Source organism: Charadrius vociferus, unplaced genomic scaffold, assembly GCF_000708025.1.
Source record: "Charadrius vociferus isolate BGI_N301 unplaced genomic scaffold, ASM70802v2 scaffold915, whole genome shotgun sequence".
NCBI lineage: Eukaryota > Metazoa > Chordata > Aves > Charadriiformes > Charadriidae > Charadrius > Charadrius vociferus.
In genome coordinates, this window is record NW_009648353.1 from 83,394 (window position 1) to 101,356 (window position 17,963).

General features: G+C 37.2%; 1 protein-coding gene across 1 annotated transcript; it reads right to left on the minus strand.

The window, feature by feature from the left end:
• Nucleotides 1-6,226: 6,226 nt before the first annotated feature.
• LOC104286627 (activated RNA polymerase II transcriptional coactivator p15) lies at nt 6,227-17,160 on the minus strand. The gene is made up of 4 exons (XM_009885240.1): nt 17,089-17,160; nt 16,420-16,539; nt 8,755-8,863; nt 6,227-6,306 (listed from the first exon to the last, which is right to left on the minus strand). Exons 1-4 carry the CDS (start codon nt 17,158-17,160, stop codon nt 6,227-6,229), a joined length of 381 nt encoding a protein of 126 aa, XP_009883542.1.
• Between the last annotated feature and the right edge of the window lie 803 nt (nt 17,161-17,963).

The following is a 17,963-nucleotide window of genomic DNA, read 5'->3' on the forward strand; positions in this document are numbered from 1 at the left end:
CCCCAGTCCTCCGCCTGCGTGTGAAGGAAAAGAGATAAAGGTATTATCGTTAAAGAATACAAACCCACCTCCCAGAGCCACACGAAGTGAGCCGGCCGTAGTCGGCTCTGGGAGCCTAACGCTTAAGACTCAAAAGTCGCTTTATACTAAATTTTCCCATTTCCAGAAAAAAAAAAATAAAATAATAAAGTGTTACAACTACAAGCTGTTTCAGCAAAGCCTCCTCAACAGATAATCGGATTTACATAATTGGGTGCTGGTGGGACTTCAATAAATCATCAACGTGGCAGCGTGTTTATTACAGCCACGCAGCGTCACAGCTCTTCGCAAATAGTTCCCGGTGCCTAAATACACCACGGGCAACTGAGGGGGAGACAGAGATGGGGTTAGTTCTTGCGGACTGGAGGAATACAGAGAGGCTGGGGCTAATTGCCACTGAGTATTTATTGCGTATCACGAGCTGTGAGCTCAGTGGTTTGATAATGGGCTGAGGCTCCTTTGACTCGACCGCAGGTTCGGGTCTACCCTCGGTCATTTACAAGCCAAGCTTCTGGGAGACAGCTTAAAACCAGTTGCGTCTCTCATCTGCATCAACAAGCCTTGTTCTGATACTTCTGTCTGATCACCTCCACGAAAAGCACAAATTCCAGAGGGGGAAAAAGAACTTCATTCCTACTCACAGGTGATACTTCCACCACTACAGCGAGAGGGGAAACTGCTGCGCCGTTACGATGGAGGTATATATCTGTATGCAGTATCTTACTGATCACCCACCTTTCCCCAGCCCGAGGCTTACGAGCACCTAAACTGAGCTGTGACCCAGCTGCTTCTTCTACACGTCTAAAAGTGGGGATAAATCCTTCTCCAGGACCGTGGGGCTAAATGTGGGAGAAGGGCAGAGCCTGCCAATGCGTTGCTGGTATCTGTGTATGGATAACGCCACATGCCAGGGACAAGCAGGGAACAAAGGCGATTTGTGAGTTGGGAAATGGGATTGCCAAAAGAGATGGAACAGAAATGAGGTTTTAATCCCCCAGCCCAATCTTCCCCGGTACCGCCTGTCTGCAAGAGCAGGATTTTATCAGTGTTGTCCACGGGGAACTTTTCTGACCTTCAGTTTGCCGGAGCCTGGCAGAGCATTGCGCTTCTCTAAGATGTGCGAAGACAAGTTTTCAAAATACCCAGATGCTCCTGTGAGCTACCCGCAGCACAGCACAGTCCACACCGGAGCGCACTGCGGAGCCTGAACTCCACAGAGGAAGGCTGTGCAGAGCTCACGGGTCCTGCAAATTCACAGGAACGGGTACGGCAACATTTTCTGTGCTCTTCATTGCCACTGAGCTGATGAAGTCAAACACCTTGGGACCTGCGTATTTTCCAGAGCAGATGAAAACAACCCTCCCTATTTGCATTTGTAGGGCTCGCCAGGTTAAAGAGAAAGAGAAAACTGTGTGTAAGACCTACAGCTATACTACACAGGAGACAGACTGGAGTGTTTGCTTGAAAATTTAGATTTGTTTGCATCGTACAGCCTCCTGCAAGGGTTTTCTGTACCTGATTCCCCCACCAACTCACCCCCTCTGCCTGCCTGTCTGCCAGCCAGACAATGCCAGCACTACCATCTTCTCAGCTGCCAGAGCACGTTGGCCTGGGACTTCATTTCTCTGTATCACAAGCTACCAGCAGAAACCTTGTCATTGCAATTTTTCACATATTTTCTTCTGCTTTGTTTTTAAAAACTTGACTCTTCAACCCAACCTCACTTGCCATCCCATCAGAGACAAGCATATGGATTCATTCAAAACAGAAAGTACACTGAAAACCAAATTAAGCAGATCTTACAAGAAATTGTAAGATTTTTGTTCAATGAAGCACCATACCAAGGGAACAGCTGTGTCACCAAGTTCTCAGCCTTTAAGTTATCCCCCTGAATAATGACACATCCTTCTGCTCACAAGACAGCAGTTTAAGCTTCCTTGATAAACCATCACTGAGCCAAGGAACATTTATTTCAGTTCTTCACATTTTTACAATAACAATATTAAGTTGAGAGCAGGGGACAGCAAGCTTGATTCACAACAGTAAAAGCATTGCCTATCAGATTGCTCTTCCATATGTAGTCATCAGAGCTACAGTCAAAGATGACTAAGTGGATGACAGTAAACAGGTAGGATGCGATGACCCTCTATCAACCCCAAACTGCATTTCTTCCCTCTGAGCCAAGATCATTTCTGATTCTGTGGCTATAAATTGCTAAACTAATCAAAATTACTTGAAAAAAAATCTGTTTGGGTCAAGGCTACAATCAGTTAATCCACTCCCTATGGCTCAGTCACAGCAAGCATGTGAAAACCAAACATCCTTCCTAAAGAAGCCTACACTAATCAACTATGACCAATGATAAATAAATGGGTGAGAAACTTTTTTAATCTAATCTATGGTTACATTTATTGTCAGATCAAAAAGAAACTCCACTCAAGAGATAATCATCCATTTTCTTAACAATAGCAACTTATCAGGTGCTTTCCTTCTGTTTGGCGTTTGAAAGGGTGTTTATATCTGCTGCTTCCATATTCACATGACACTTTTTCTTCTATCATAATGAAAAACTTCTATCCCTCTAACACAAGCAACCACTCACCCGCAAACATGGATCAAGTACAAGATGATCAAGTTTTCAAATTTCCAAATTACAACAGTTGCATGAAACAAGTGGTTATGAAAATGGCTATTTAAGAAAAAATAAGTTTTAGTGCAGCTAAATTTCCGTTAAAAATAACACTATGTCAACAGGAATCTTCCTTTATTTCCAAGTGTTCAAATTGTTATTATACATATACTATTTAACTACTTTTTATTTCAACGTTAAGATAGTTACAGTTGGAGGGCACATATTTCCAGTGGCCTCTCTGCAGTAGATACCACCAGAACAATAAATGAAACATTCCACATGGTTAACAATACAACATTTGAGTTACCAGAATTATAATCACCAATTTCTTTGCTAACAGATCACATAAGTATATAACTGGGACATTTCCTTTAACAGAAGTATCAAACTTAGTACTGCATTTGTTTAACTTCAATATGAATATCTCTACATATGAGCAACATTGTAGATGACAATTTGATTTAGCACACATATGGTACTTTGGCAGCTCTAATTGATGTATTTTTCCTGCTAAGCTCCATAGTAGGTTTAATTTATAAAACATATTGCTAATATGCCCAGCATAAATATCAAGAATCAAATGCATCTTTCTTTTGCTTCCTTTCCCATTGAAGTGGCAGTGTTTTTATCTCATATTACACAGTCTTTTCATATATCCACAATTTTCTTCCATGGACACTTCTACATGTACCCTAACTACCATTTTGTCTGCAAGAAAATAATCTTTATTAAAAAAAAAAATCTGAATTTTCTTCTCAAATTAGAAAGACTACAGCCATAGACAACTACATGACAATCACTACCAACTATTTATTTCTAAATAACATTGAATGTGTCAAATTTTCAACAAGTAACCAACACATCATTCATCTGAGGGGTACAATGAATTCCTTCACAATTAAATAGGTCCCATTTTGAGTTCATTTGTGAAACTGACTAGTTTATTAGTTACCTTTTTTGTAGGACAGTTATGCAGACATTAAGGCTGGCTCAGGTAAAATATATATTTTATCATTATTACAGGCAGAAATATAACTGGCAGATGGAAAACTATCTTGAAACACACAAGCTAAGTAAAAAAAAAAAAAAAATTATAAAAATCAAACTGCCCCAAGTTTTCTCAAGTAAAATGGGACAAACAGTTCCAGTAATTATCACCGCAAATTCAGCAAAGATATAAGAGGATATAAGATATAAGAGGAATTAACAGTTCTTAGTTAACAAGTACTAATTTCTTTTAACATCTCTACCATCAGTTTCGACAAGAGAACTAATCACTATATTAACGCTTTTTCACTTACTCCCCCCAAAATAAATTTAATTCTCCACCTTCCTGAACACAATTATATTGTGAGGACAATGTTCCCTCTATTATGATAGCTATGCACTTTAAAGGGGCCACATGAAAATTTTGAGGTAAAATGGATGAAATCCGGTTGCAAAATGTCAGATTTAAAGGAAGAAAAAAAATTTCTATGTACATACTGCAAATAAAAAAAATACACCTAGAATCTGTTGATAGTGATCGGAAGCAATTAATTTCATTCACTCGTCTGTGACAATTTTAGCAGATATTTTATGTTTATTCTATTTGGTCCAAATACCCCTACATGCTATTAAGAGTCACCCAAAAAAGAACGTTGCGCCCAAAAATTCAGCTGCTACCACAAAACATCTCTTCACCCTTTTATTCACCCTCAAGCAGTTCTTAAGAACTCAGATTTCCTGAACTATACAGAAAAAGATCTTAAATTATTTGAAATATGTTAACGATGGATAAGCTAACAAGCAGGTGGCGGTATCTGACATAATATTTAAACTAAACAGTATATATTTAATTTGATGAAGTCACCCTTTAATACCCATTTATATTGAATTATAAACTCCGCAGCACAGGAAAAGTTTGTGTATTGCACTTAACAGAACAGGACTTCCATGCATGTCTGCAATATAAACAACTATATTAAGATATTCCAAAATTAAACAAATAGTAAATCCTGTTTATGTATAGAAAATTTTAAAAATACATTAAATTTAACATCAAATGGGAAAATTACAGCCGAACCAATAAATCGTAAATTCACTACATAGTCTTGAAATATCAATTTTCATGAAGTTGTTTTATCATCTTCCTTCGATTAACTGAATTAAGTCAGAAAATAAACTCTTCTCCAACATATATTTCTTCACTGTAGTTACTATGTGTCAGCTAACTTTGATCTTTCACCATTAACTTCTGTACTGGCATGCCCCTTATCTCTCCAAGTTCTACTCAAACATCATATTCTCCCTTCTTCATTCCATAGTTTGTGACACCTACCAAGAAGCCCTTCAACTGGGGCAGCATCTAGTCTAATAGAGCTTCCACTGGATAGAAGCTTCTCTTACCAGAATAGTACACTGGTAGACAAGTGAAGTTCGCTAGTCATGATCCACTATGTACCAGCACTGCACTGTAAGCACGAAGTATCTTGTGTACAAGAGTCGTGCGCGTGTAAGCCACACAAGGCAAGCCAAGTTAAATGGTTTGAGCAGGCAGTGTGGACAAGGCAGAAGCATGATAGCCAGATGTTTTTGCTGAAGCAATTTTAACCCCATTTGACTGTTTAACCTGTGTTACAGCCCTGTTTAAGCATTGTTGTTTACACAATACTCTCAAACGAACAAAAGCCCTACAAAGACAGGTTAACTATTCTTTTCTATAGACTAACTACTCTGTATGTGTTCAAGAATGAATTTAATGCAAAGTTTGAAGAGGGTACCTAACTAATAACCACATTTGGAGCTTTGAAATACTATCTTACTCTGAGGTATATGTCTATTACCGTAAAAGTTTATGCATCACATTCTAAAATCTAGGGTCCAAGAATAAAGGCTAATTGTATTTTCTAAGTCAAGCAAGCTATAGAAAAATGAAAAGAAATAGTGTGGCTTGTGTTCAAGCGTTATTGTTTAGCATAGCACTTCATGCAAGTAATGCAAAAAAGTCTATATACTCCAGACTGTTTACATCTGAATAAATACAGTAAATTAGCAAATACAGTATTTAAAATTATCTACAAAAGTGAGTTTTACCAGGTATTCACTGTTTGTATCAAGTCTTAAAGCAGAGAGCTGTCAGGGCAATACCAAAGAGTATGAAATAAAAGAAAAAAATAATTAAGTGGAGACATTTTAAGAAATCTCCTCAGAAAACAAATACATATTAACAGTTAACTAAACTGAAATTAAAACAAAGATGAAAGCTATTAGGTGGCCTTATCAGCAAACACCGTTAATCAAAAGGCCATAAACACCTATGCTTTACATATTATTTGATTCGTTTATTTTATACCATGAGGTGAAAGCAACACATTGCCTTTTAGTAAAATATACACAAATAGCCTCACTCAGAATACACTTTTAATGCACATAAAAAAAGTATTCATCTTACAAATTGTTTTACAATCCAAGTATACAACAGCTTGGAAAAATAATATTTTAGAAAACAAAAGCCAATGTAAAAAGACCACTTAAAACAACAAAAATGATAAAGGTTTCTGTATAGCTCTGTATTTACAGTTTTCTTACTGCATCATCAATATCAGAAATCTGTTCCTTCAGCTGATTCCACTGTTCTGGATTTAAAGAAATACCTGAAATGCATTAAGAATAAATACTTAGGACAAAAAGAAAGCTGCAGTGCAGGATCTTGCAAAATTACCGTCAAAGCTGGTTTCATACACAAAGTTTGTGTCATGACTATTAATGCTTAAGCTACCTCAAACGTAACAATCATCTCAATTACAAAGTTAAACTATTCACTTGAAACAATTCAGTTTAACTTTAGACTTCAGCTTATCTCTGGACAAGTTAAACTTACGAAGAAAACAAGTGCAGTATAACAAATTCATTCACAAGCGTTAGGCTAAACACAGGAAGTGAAATACAGCTCTGGCCTTGATAGAAGGCAGCACAAAAGAAACATAGGAAATCAATCGTATTCCTGTTGGCTCCTAAAAGCTATACCTCTGTGGACTGAACTTCTATGCACTTTTAGAGTACCATAATTCTGGGTCTGGGGTTTTTTTTTTTCCCCCTCCTGTTTCTTAAAGCACTGTGAATAACACATAGTATAAGTAACATTTAGGAAAGACTCTATTCCACTCCCTATCACTCAGAAACCAACATGGAAGTTATTTTTTCACTATAGCTTCTAGTGACAATAGTTATTATTCGGTGCCCCACAACCCATCTCCTCAGTTCTAAATTTGTACTTCCTCAAGTTCAAGTCCAAGCACATGTTTCCTTTGTGCTTTAGTCTCCTCATTCTTCCCCTAAAATCTCTATGCCAACTCTATGCAAGTACAGACTCACAGGCCTACCACTCATACTCTCTCCAACAAGGCTCTTCTACTATTTACCCCCACTCTCCCCCCTCAGTGATCAGGCTTCCTTCATTGCTTTCTCCCTGTAGGTGGAGCAGGACCTGAAAACAGGTGAAATTTTGAATTCCATTTTTGGGGCTCATGACCTTTTTGTTTTCTTGTACCGTCACTGTCTTATTCAGAGCAGCAAGCAGTCTGCACAGAGCTATTCTAAGCAGTTTTCCACCAGCCTTTAGAGGGCAGGTTTCTTTTGAAAAACTTAGGCCAGGTGTACTAACCATTATTAGGGGACCAAATGTCATCAAGATGCCCCTAAACAACATATCAGATAAACTGCATGCAGTTCAGACCTGCTGTTGGAAACAATCTGACACAGCAATTCTAAATGGTTGGGTTTGGTTTTTTCCTATATATATTTTATTACACAATTTCAACTGTTCATAGTGGTTTTAGGATAGCTAGATAAGGGGCTCATAAGTGCATCAATGGAACATTAGACAGATACTGTATCAGATTATTATTAATTTTATCCTAATAAAATTCAGATCCTTTTGCCACACTGATAAACATTACTGTCTATATCATGTAATTTTTGTCACGTGGCATACCCATCAAGTTTCTTTGTAGTTTACCTCTCAAACTGCATATACTTTTGATTTCCGCCTCAAAACACAGCAGTTTAAAGTCCTTAGAAGTTGGAGTAATCTTTTTTATTAAGTAGCAGCAACAGATCCAAACCAAGAAATTTTCCTTTACAGTACTGGTACACCTGTTCATACGAACCTATTCTCAGTGGTTATTTAAGAGATGTTGAAAGTGTTTCTCAAGCTTTACAAACATCTATTTGCTCCTGGACTCATTAGGAAAATGTAAAAAACCTTATGCTGATTCTACATTAAACGTCTTCAATCTCCAGGACAGGATGTTTCATCACTTACCTCTTTTCCTGGGTGCAATATGCAAAGTGATTAAAAAAAATAAGCTTTTCTAACAGAAGCAACGTTCCATTAAGGAAAGCACTACTACTGCAACTATCCTCACAGCCTCATCTTGCAGGTGGCAAAGTTCTGAAAATGGTTCAGTGAAGGCATGCCATAAAAAGTAGGTATGGGACTAGCAATTAAAGGTACAATGGCTTATGATGTGCTGCAAATTAGAAGCACAGTACCAAAACTTGAACACTTGAGGTATTTTCACCTGAACTAAAATCTTGAAATACTTTTTACAAAATTAGTCACATTAAATATCGAAATTATTTTAAGCTAATATTTGATAGAAACTGAAGATCACCATGGTTTTAAAGAAATTAACATCTTATTACAAATTAATAACTTGAATCTTTTCAATGACTTTTGAAATAAGAAATCCAATTGTAATAAAAGCAAGAAATTGAGTTGATTAAAATTATCAATGGGAAAATGCATGGCTATCTGTATAAATCCCATACCAAATTTGCTTATAATTTAATGACTTGTTTTCCATAAATCACGGGGAATCCATTTAGGAAAACAGACTCAGGCCAACAAAACCACCTTGCTTTTGTTTATAATCTACAGATAAAACTAATCATTTGTTAAAATATAAGTTATATAAAAAAGTGAAAACATTACTCTAAAAATACCACGTAGTAACAAAGTATAAAAATCTGATATACAAAGTTCTCAAGCAAACTACAGACAATGTTTTAATACAAAATAACATGAAGTAGAACAATACCTTTTCTGCCAGGCTTCATCTCACCTTCTTGATCCATCCAATACTCTCTAATATCAATTAAGACTTTTCCTTTAAAGTCACGAACGCTGACATACCTCATTTTGCCAATCTGTCAAAACACATATAAGGATATCTTTTAGATGTTTTACATATTACATCACTCAATTTTCCCAGCAGTATCAGACTTTGAACACGTGATATTGCATACAACAGCTTATTTTAGACACCAGAAAAACAACTAGATCAAGAGCTTAATCCACAGTAGTCAGTAGGTAAATAAGTAATGGCAATATAAACGGATGAATGACTTAAAACCAGTTGAGCATTCAATGCTCAATGCAAAAGTGACTCTCCTACAATAAAAGATGTCCCTGCTCATTGCAGGGGGGTTGGACTAGATGACCTTTAAAGGTCCCTTCCAATCCAAACTATTCTACGATAAAAGTACCTATAATCTTAACAAGTTTACCTTAAAAAACCCACTAATTTACTGTTTTCTGAAATAAAATTTTGCCTCTATTATAACCATCTTTGTTAGCAGCAGTTGTAAACAAACAGGAAAGAGAGAGCTCTACTCCCAAATCTAAATTTTAGTCCATTCCATACACACAGAAATAAAATTAGATATTCACACAATAAGGACAATTTCTCGAGGTTGGTGTCGTCCCCCCCCCCCCCTTTTTCAGTAAATACAGATGGAAAGAAAAGTAAGCCACCAACTGTCCCATGTCTGCTCCCAAGTCCTCATGGCACTTCATTGGAACTGTGGTAAAAAGACTACCACACTGTACCAGATGTTAAAAAAAAAAAACAACACAAAACAAAACACAAAAACCACAAACATCCAAATCTTTTAAGTTTACCAGCATGTAGCACAGTATGAAATGACTTTGGAATTTCGTAATGTCACACCACAGTGTCTTGACTGAATTACGAGGGCTTCTTTTTTCTTAGGACAAGGGAAAAATAAAATAATAAAAAAAAAAAAAAGGGGGGGGGAGAGACAACAGGCACACTGACAACTATACACTACACTACATATTTAGGCCTTATCAAATTTGGAAAAAATTTATAAAAAAAACTATTCAGTCACATAAATTCAAAGTATAATGTGAATTTTGAGAATCAGAAATTAGATAATAAAAAAACAAACAAAAAAAAAATCTTAGTATTCCATATGCACCTTCTGGATACACCTTATGAAGAAAGAACACATTATAAAGTAAGCAATTTTAAAAATAGAATATTCCTTTCTGATAAAACATTAGTTTTAGTTTTCAACTTCCTTAATTTATGCATCTTGCACTTTAACATAATTTAATGGGGGGCCAAACATATCTTGCTAGCATTAAGTCTGACCAGAAAGCATGAACAACTCTCCAATCAACTAAAAACATCCACAGATGTTTAAGTCATAAAAGCTGTTATTTCACAAAATATATATAAACAATTATGCTTTATGTTTGCTTAAAGTAATTTTTCTTCTTATGCAGATCATGCTAAATTAACTCTAAAATTTATTTTAAAACAATTGAGACGTCTTTAGATACCATAAGCCTAGAGCAGTTGTTTTCCTATTTCAAAGCATTCTTTAATTTATTAATCACAAAATACTATCTTATAAACTTGTTCATTTTAAATACTTTCAGGGTACTACAAATTTAACATTCAAAAATAAGGTATGATGTCACAGTAGCCAAGTTCTTTCAGACTGAACTTGGTACCATGCCCAAGTCTGTCAGCACTGCTAAATAGCCTACGTGAACAACATTTTTGTTTTACCCTATAATGCTTCAGTGACTTTTAAGATCACCTCTAAAATCAGCTTCAAGTAGTAGTACTCCATAACATCTCCTTCCCCCCCCCCCCCCAAGGTCTATCAAAGACTTAGTGCATTGCCAAGTAATTCCAGATTTTCTCTAGGAAATAAAATCTGATACAATATGGCATATTATAGCTGCAAATACAGTAAAAGGGCTTAGGATTTGACTATTAAAGATAAGACTACATGTTTTAATTCAACTACAATAAGGCAATAAAACAAAATACACATCATTTATGCAGTCAGTAAGTCTACCTTAAATGTAAACAGTTCCATATGAAAATGCTGACAATTAAGTTTGGTTTTACACCACTGTCTAGATTTCAGCTGAATGATCACATTAAATTTCAAGTGTTTAGTTGAACTCTATGCAAAACAGTTGCCACTGCAAAGCTTTAAATAGGCTTCTGAAGTACAGTTTAAAAACCTCAACCAAAATCTAGATTTATTTTATTTAAGTAAATTGATGTTCCTTGAAGTTGTTAGCTGCAATTCTGGCATTGAGTCATTTCTGAACAATTCTTTGTTTACACAGCAGCTGATAGTCCTAGAATAATTTCACTGATCTAATACACCTTTGTATCTCTGTAACTGCATTAGTGTTCCAAGGGCTGTATTGATTTATAGCAGGGTAGTTACTGCAGGTTCAACCTTCATAGACAAGTTCATATGCTTTTTATTAAATATCACAGCTCCTTAGTTATACTATTCTATTGAGTTAAATAAATCAGAAGATATTAAAAACATTAATTCCCAGGTTTCCATTTAACTGTGTCTAGGTTTCTTTCACAGCTATGCAACTGACTTCCTGTACGAGCAACCACCTTCTTTACCATTTTTCCTCCTATTTCCAGTTTGCCTTGATTAAGCTGTATACATGCTGTGGAAGTAGAAACAGAAAAAAAAAAGAAAAAAAAATAAATTATGAAACTTAGGTGGTCAACAATGCATTTCACAATCAATCACATTCCAGAGCATCACAAGCATATATTTATCTATTTTCAGGAGCCTACAATAGGTAAAGACATTACACTGGGAAACTGAAGAACTTACTTCTCACAAGTCAAAAAACCAAATTCAACCCAAACCTTTTTTTTTTTTTTTTCCCTCTCTCTCTCTCAACATCAGAAGCATTAACAATTTTAACCATTTTCCCCAAGGCTGAAACTCAGCCTGATTCAGGGACACCTTATCTAGCATACATGAGATCACTGCCTTGTTGTTGAAGAAGATCAAAGCACAGTGGAAAACTACACCTGCTCAAACCCTTGAAAAGCAGGCGAGAACAGCAAGTCAGAGCTCACACGCTCCTGCTAACAAGGACTTTCTCCTGCCCTGCAGTGCATGCATCCCTTGCTTGTGTCCGTCTGCCCGGGTGTTGCTGCGGAGACTCCCCGATTCGTGAGGTATTGAGATTAAATTTGTTCTTTGTCTTTCATCCGTGGTCTTGTGGTTTTTCCTGCGTCCTGACCAAGTCGGCTCACACAGAAATCAAGCAAGATAGAAAGGAATCTGCAACTGATTTTGTAAATAAATTAAAGGAGGCTGCCCGGAAACATACAACCCTTGATTCCAAGTCAGAAGAAGGGAAAAGCCAGTTAGCAAGTTTGTTTACCGGGCAGTCCGCTGATGATATTTGGAGAAAGTTGCAAAAGCTACAGGGAGCCGATACCAGAGACTTGGGAAAATTGTTGGATATAGATTGGGTGACCAATAGGAATGGGGATCAGCAGAAAGTAAAAGGGAACACTAGGTTGATTGCTGTGTTGGAAGGGGCCTGTGGTCCCCGTGGGGGAACTAGAGGCGGTTTTAGAGGTTATTGAGGAAGAGGACGTGGCAGAGGATTCCCAAAATCCCTAGTAGGAGAAACTCAGTGTGCTTATTGCAAGAAGGAGGGGCATTGGAAACGAGAATGCCCATCCTTGCAGAGACCAGAAACTCCCATGCTAGCCATAGAGGCTAGGGACTGAAGAGGACGGGAGGAATCTCCCCCAGCAGAGCCTCTGGTTAAAATTAAGCTGGGGGAAGATGAAACAGAGATAGAATGTTTAGTTGACACGGGGGCAACCTATTCAGTTTTAAATACAAGGAAACATCAACTAGGATATGACACTGTACGAATCATTGGTGTGACAGGAAAGTTGGAGACGTGGCCCTTCTTTAAACCTTTGAGATTTAAAATTGGAAAACAGTGGGTAACGCATCAGTTTTTGTATTTGCCAGGTGCACCAAAACCTTTAATAGGTCGAGACTTATTAGAAAAATTAGAAGCTGAAATAAAGTTTAAAATTGGAGAAGTAGAAGTACCAAAGTCTGAATCTAAATTTGTCCAAGCTTCAATATTGTTATTGCAGGAAATTGAGCAGACAGAAAGGAAAATCTCACCCGAGGTTGAAGATGCAGTGATTCCCATTGCTTGGGAAGGAGAAATATCAGGAAAATCAAAAAGAGCTGAACCTGTAAGGATAGACCTTAAACCAGGATCAGTACCGGTAAGATTGAAACAATATCCCTTAAAACTAGAAGCCAAAATTGGGCTAGTGTCTATTATACAGAAGTTTTTAAAATATGGGTTGTGGAAAGAATGTGAATCTAAGTATAATACTCCAATTCTACCCATTAAAAAAGCTGATGGGAAATCTTATAGGTTAGTACAAGATCTGAGATCAGTGAATCAAATTGTACAGGATATTCACCCTGGAGTAGCAAATCCATATACACTCCTGACTGCTCTCACCGAAGAACAGGGGTGGTTTACAGTTTTAGATTTAAAAGATGCCTTTTTCTCCATCCCACTTGATTCTGAAAATCAGGAATTATTTGCCTTTGAGTGGGAAAACCCTGAGACAGGAAAGAAGACTCAATATACTTGGACAGTACTACCGCAAGGATTTAAAAATAGTCTAATGATCTTCGGAAATCAACTAGCAAAAGTATTAGAACTATGGAGACAAGACAACAAAAATGGGATGATGCTACAGTATGTTGACGATATACTGTTAGCTGGAAACTCCCGGAAGGAATGCTTGGGATTGATTGAGTTTATTAAATTTCCTTGGACTCAGTGGTTATCGAGTGTCTAAGGAGAAAGCTCAAATTGCACAAGAAACTGTAACATATTTGGGTTTTGAAATCCTAAAAGGACAGAGACAGTTAAGTAATGAGAGAAAAGAAGCTATTTGCCAGCTTCCAGAACCCTAAAACATCCATGAACTGAGAACCTTTTTAGGAATGGTGGGATGGTGTCGCCTGTGGATTTCTAATTATGGACTGATGGTGAAACCTTTGTATGAATTATTAAAATCATCGAAAGGCCCCCTACAATGGACAGATGAAAGTCAGAATGCACACATTCAACTTAAAAGGGCCTTGATGAAAGTCCCTGCTTTAGAGCTGCCTAACTTGGAAAAGCCTTTTGAACTATTCACCTATGAAAGGCAGGCTGTAGCCCTCAGTGTCTTAACCCAACACTTGGGGGAATATAAACGAGCAGTGGCATATTTTTCCAAGCAACTGGATCTGGTAAGTCAGGGATGGCCTGGATGTTTAAGAGCAGTGGCTGCAACAGTATTGTTAATACAAGAAGCTCGGAAGCTTACCATGGGACAGAAAATAACTGTTTATGTTCCACACATGGTAACTACAGTATTGGACCAGAAGGGTGGACATTGGTTGTCTCCTAGTAGAATATTAAAATATCAAGTAGTACTAATAGAACCAGATGATGTGACCCTAAAGACTACTGCCGTGGTTAACCCTGCCATGTTCCTCTCAGCTCAACAAGAAGGCGGCAAACCCAAACATGACTGCCTGCAGACTATTAAGGAAGTATATTCAAGCAGGCCCGACTTGAAGGACGTTCCCTTGCAGAATCTGGATTGGGAACTGTACATGGACAGCAGTAGCTTTATGAAAGAAGGAAAACGAGTATCAGGATACGCAGTTACCACTGTCGAGACAGTGATAGAGGCACAAGCATTATCCACCAAAACATCGTCCCAAAAGGCTGAACTGATTGCTCTCACCCGAGCTTTACAGTTAAGCAAAGACAAACGTGTAAACATTTGGACTGATTCAAAATATGCCTTCGGAGTGGTGCACGCACACGGAGCTATTTGGAAAGAAAGGGGACTACTGTCTGCACAAGGGACAGAGATAAAACATAGAGAAGAAATTTTGAGTTTGCTAGAAAATATAAAAGCTCCTGCTGCTGTAGCTATTATGCATTGTAAAGCTCACCAATCGGGGCGAACCACTCAAGAAAAAGGAAATAAATTGGCTGATCTAGCTGCAAAGCTGGCTGCAGAAAAAGGCATAGAGAGGGAATTACTAGCTATAGTGCCAGAGAAAAGAATTTCTCTCCAGAAAAACCCCATTTATGATAAACAAGATTTAAAATTAATTGAGACTTGAAAAGCAGAGAAACGAGAAAACAGATAGGTAGTTACACCTTCAGGTCTAGTAGTGGTACCCTATTCCATTATGAATAGTCTAGTGAAGGAAGAACACAACGCTGTGCATTGGGGAACAGAAAACTTGTTAAAGCATTTACAAAAGTCAGTTATTAGCAGGAACATGGTAGAAACCATTAGATCAGTCACAGAAAGATGTGAAATATGTTGTAGGAACAATCCAAAAACACAGAATAAGATTCAATTTGGAAAAACTGCTGAGGGACAGGCACTTGGAGAGTATTGGCAAATAGACTTCCCAGAATTACCAAGAAAGGCCATTTTCCACTTACCATTTTCCCCCAAGGCTGAAATTTCTGAACCTATTACAAACATAGCATAAAGTCTGTATGTAGGATTTTTTGGGTTTTTTTGTGAGGGTTTTGGGGTTGGGTTTTTTTTTTAATTCTAACTGCAGTTCAGGTAGTAGGTGTAGAAGATACTATCTCATTTTTCCTATGTGGATCAAAGGATGCTCCAACAGAACTAAAAAATATTATATTTTTCTTTCAATGGGGAAGTCCATGTATTGATGTCCAGCGTCTTAAATTGAAGCTCTCCCTTCAACTACACACGAAGAGGATAGTGAGAACTGACACGTTAAAAATAACTGTCCTGTATTAAAGTATTACTTAAGTAGGTCTTCTCTCTAGAATTTTTTTTTTTTTTTTGCCATATCACTTTGCAATGCTACAGCACAAAACCATTTATTTTGCCTTACTCAGTGTTGGGATCATCTTATTAGGTACCTCCAGCTTTCAGCACACATTGCTACTGCCTCAGCTAACCCCAGAACTGTAACACCCTGAATTCACAAATGTTTCTTGCTACTGAAAAATGTACATTCATCCCACCTTAAAAATAAGGACAATATAAAAACTGCAATCTTTTTGGATGTTCAGTGAGAAAAACCTGCATCATAAAGAAACAAGCAAAACTTATTCCGAGACACTGTCTTATAAAACAAGCCAAGATGCCTTTGACCTAGTTAAATAGGAATGAAGAGTCCATACTTTGGTTTCCAAGAAACTTTACTTCAAGACCCCTGATTAAAAAACATTTCCATGTAGAGACTGTCCTGATCTAATATTTACAGTATACTTATGTTAAGTGCTGTATTTAAAGATAAAATGACTACCCAGAGAGTCACCATGGGCAAAGACATGACGGTTAGAATAAATGGCCACAACTACAATTTTTTTACTCTGTTGAAACCTGACAATGCTTTTTCCGAGCGTCTCATCTACATGCTAGCAGCATAACCCCTTTGGCCAAAGCTTCAGGAGACCAAGCACTATGCTATCAAGATATTCAAATTGCTTCATAAAATTTATACTGAATATAATGTAAATGGTTACCTTAACCAGGCTCTAAGAGAGTCATCAATTTTACCTGAAACATATTCTCGTCTCTGTTACTGCTTTGCTTAGAAGAAGCTGCACCTTTTGAACTTTCACCAGTCTTTTGTTTCTTTACAGGCTTTTCTGGAGCTGCTTGCTTTTTCCGCTTTGCCTTGGAGCAAGAATAAAAAAAGAAAAAGCATGAACCACAACTCATTTTCCAAGTTACAAAAAAAGTTTATGTTAGAGGTTACAAACTACTACTATGCAATACAAATTATCATCTTCCTTCTGTGAAGGCAGGAATCCAATACGGTACACATTTAGACATGACTTAAAAAAGAAAAATTCTTGCCGCCGGGGGTAGCTTATACAGAAGCCTTCTATCACTTGCCACAAAGCAGCAAAGAATTCCAGGAAGCTTGTGCCTAGATATACCATACAGAAAAATCCTGAAGAAAGCAGAATGCAACTTAAAAAAAAAAAAAAAGTTTACTGCAAAGCAAAAAGAATCCACCCAAACCCTAATCTTGGGGGATGAGTTTTGTTTTGTTGTTGTTTTGGAGTTGGTAGGGGTGCTTTGAGTTTGTTTGGTTTTTTTAAGCGTGTGATAAATCATATAGAATGACATGCATTTTGTGACATAATGCTCACCTAATTCCTTAACCCCAGCCTAAAATATGAGTTAATACAGTAGTTATAAACTGCATATAATGTTCACCTTTTTGTCAACTTCACTATCTGAATCACTGGCAGATGAGCTTGAAGACACAAGTTCCTTTGACTTAGGCATTCTAGGAAGAGAAAGATAACATGAGAACACAATACAATGAATATGCCCCACTATGGCTAGAAAGCCATCTTCAAACCCGTTTGTAAAGGTTCATCTTATTCAAAACCCTCCTGAAGACTTTCCTGCTTTTTCATATAAGCTTTAATACACGTTGTAGATGTGATCTCAAACATCCTTCCCTCTTATACCTCTTCCCCTTTTTGCTGCAACTGCCTTAAATGCAGTGTCTTAGATTCTGAACTGTTTACAAAGGTACAATTTTTCATCAGTTTCATATACCCCCAGGTATGGTAGAAACCATAATGTAAAAAACACAATACCATCCTCCAGTTGAATTCTCAATATTACATTCATAAATATAAACAATTAAAGCCCTAGCATTATCTGTATTCTTACATGGGCGTTTCACCTAGTTGAATTTGCAAACAACAGCTACATAATTGTCGTACATGAAGCTGAAGTTGCCATCAATAAAACAAAAGTCTGAAAAAACATCTTACTTACAGTGAACTACAGTATTGCAATTAATATTCCCACTGCAGCTTTACCACATGAGTCACTAGAGTCTATTCATTTGCCTGGCAGACATTCAACTTTCCTTGAATGCATGCTGCCAGGTGTGCTTCTACATCTCTCCAGTATGCAAACATGTGGTTCAACTGCTATATCCAACATCTTGCTGGCTACTAGAAACTCTTTGTAAGAAATAAATCCCTCATTTGTTCTTTCAGAATAAAAATAAGCATCACAGGGAGAAATCACATAAAATAAACTACAGCTAGGAAAGGCTAATAAAATATTAA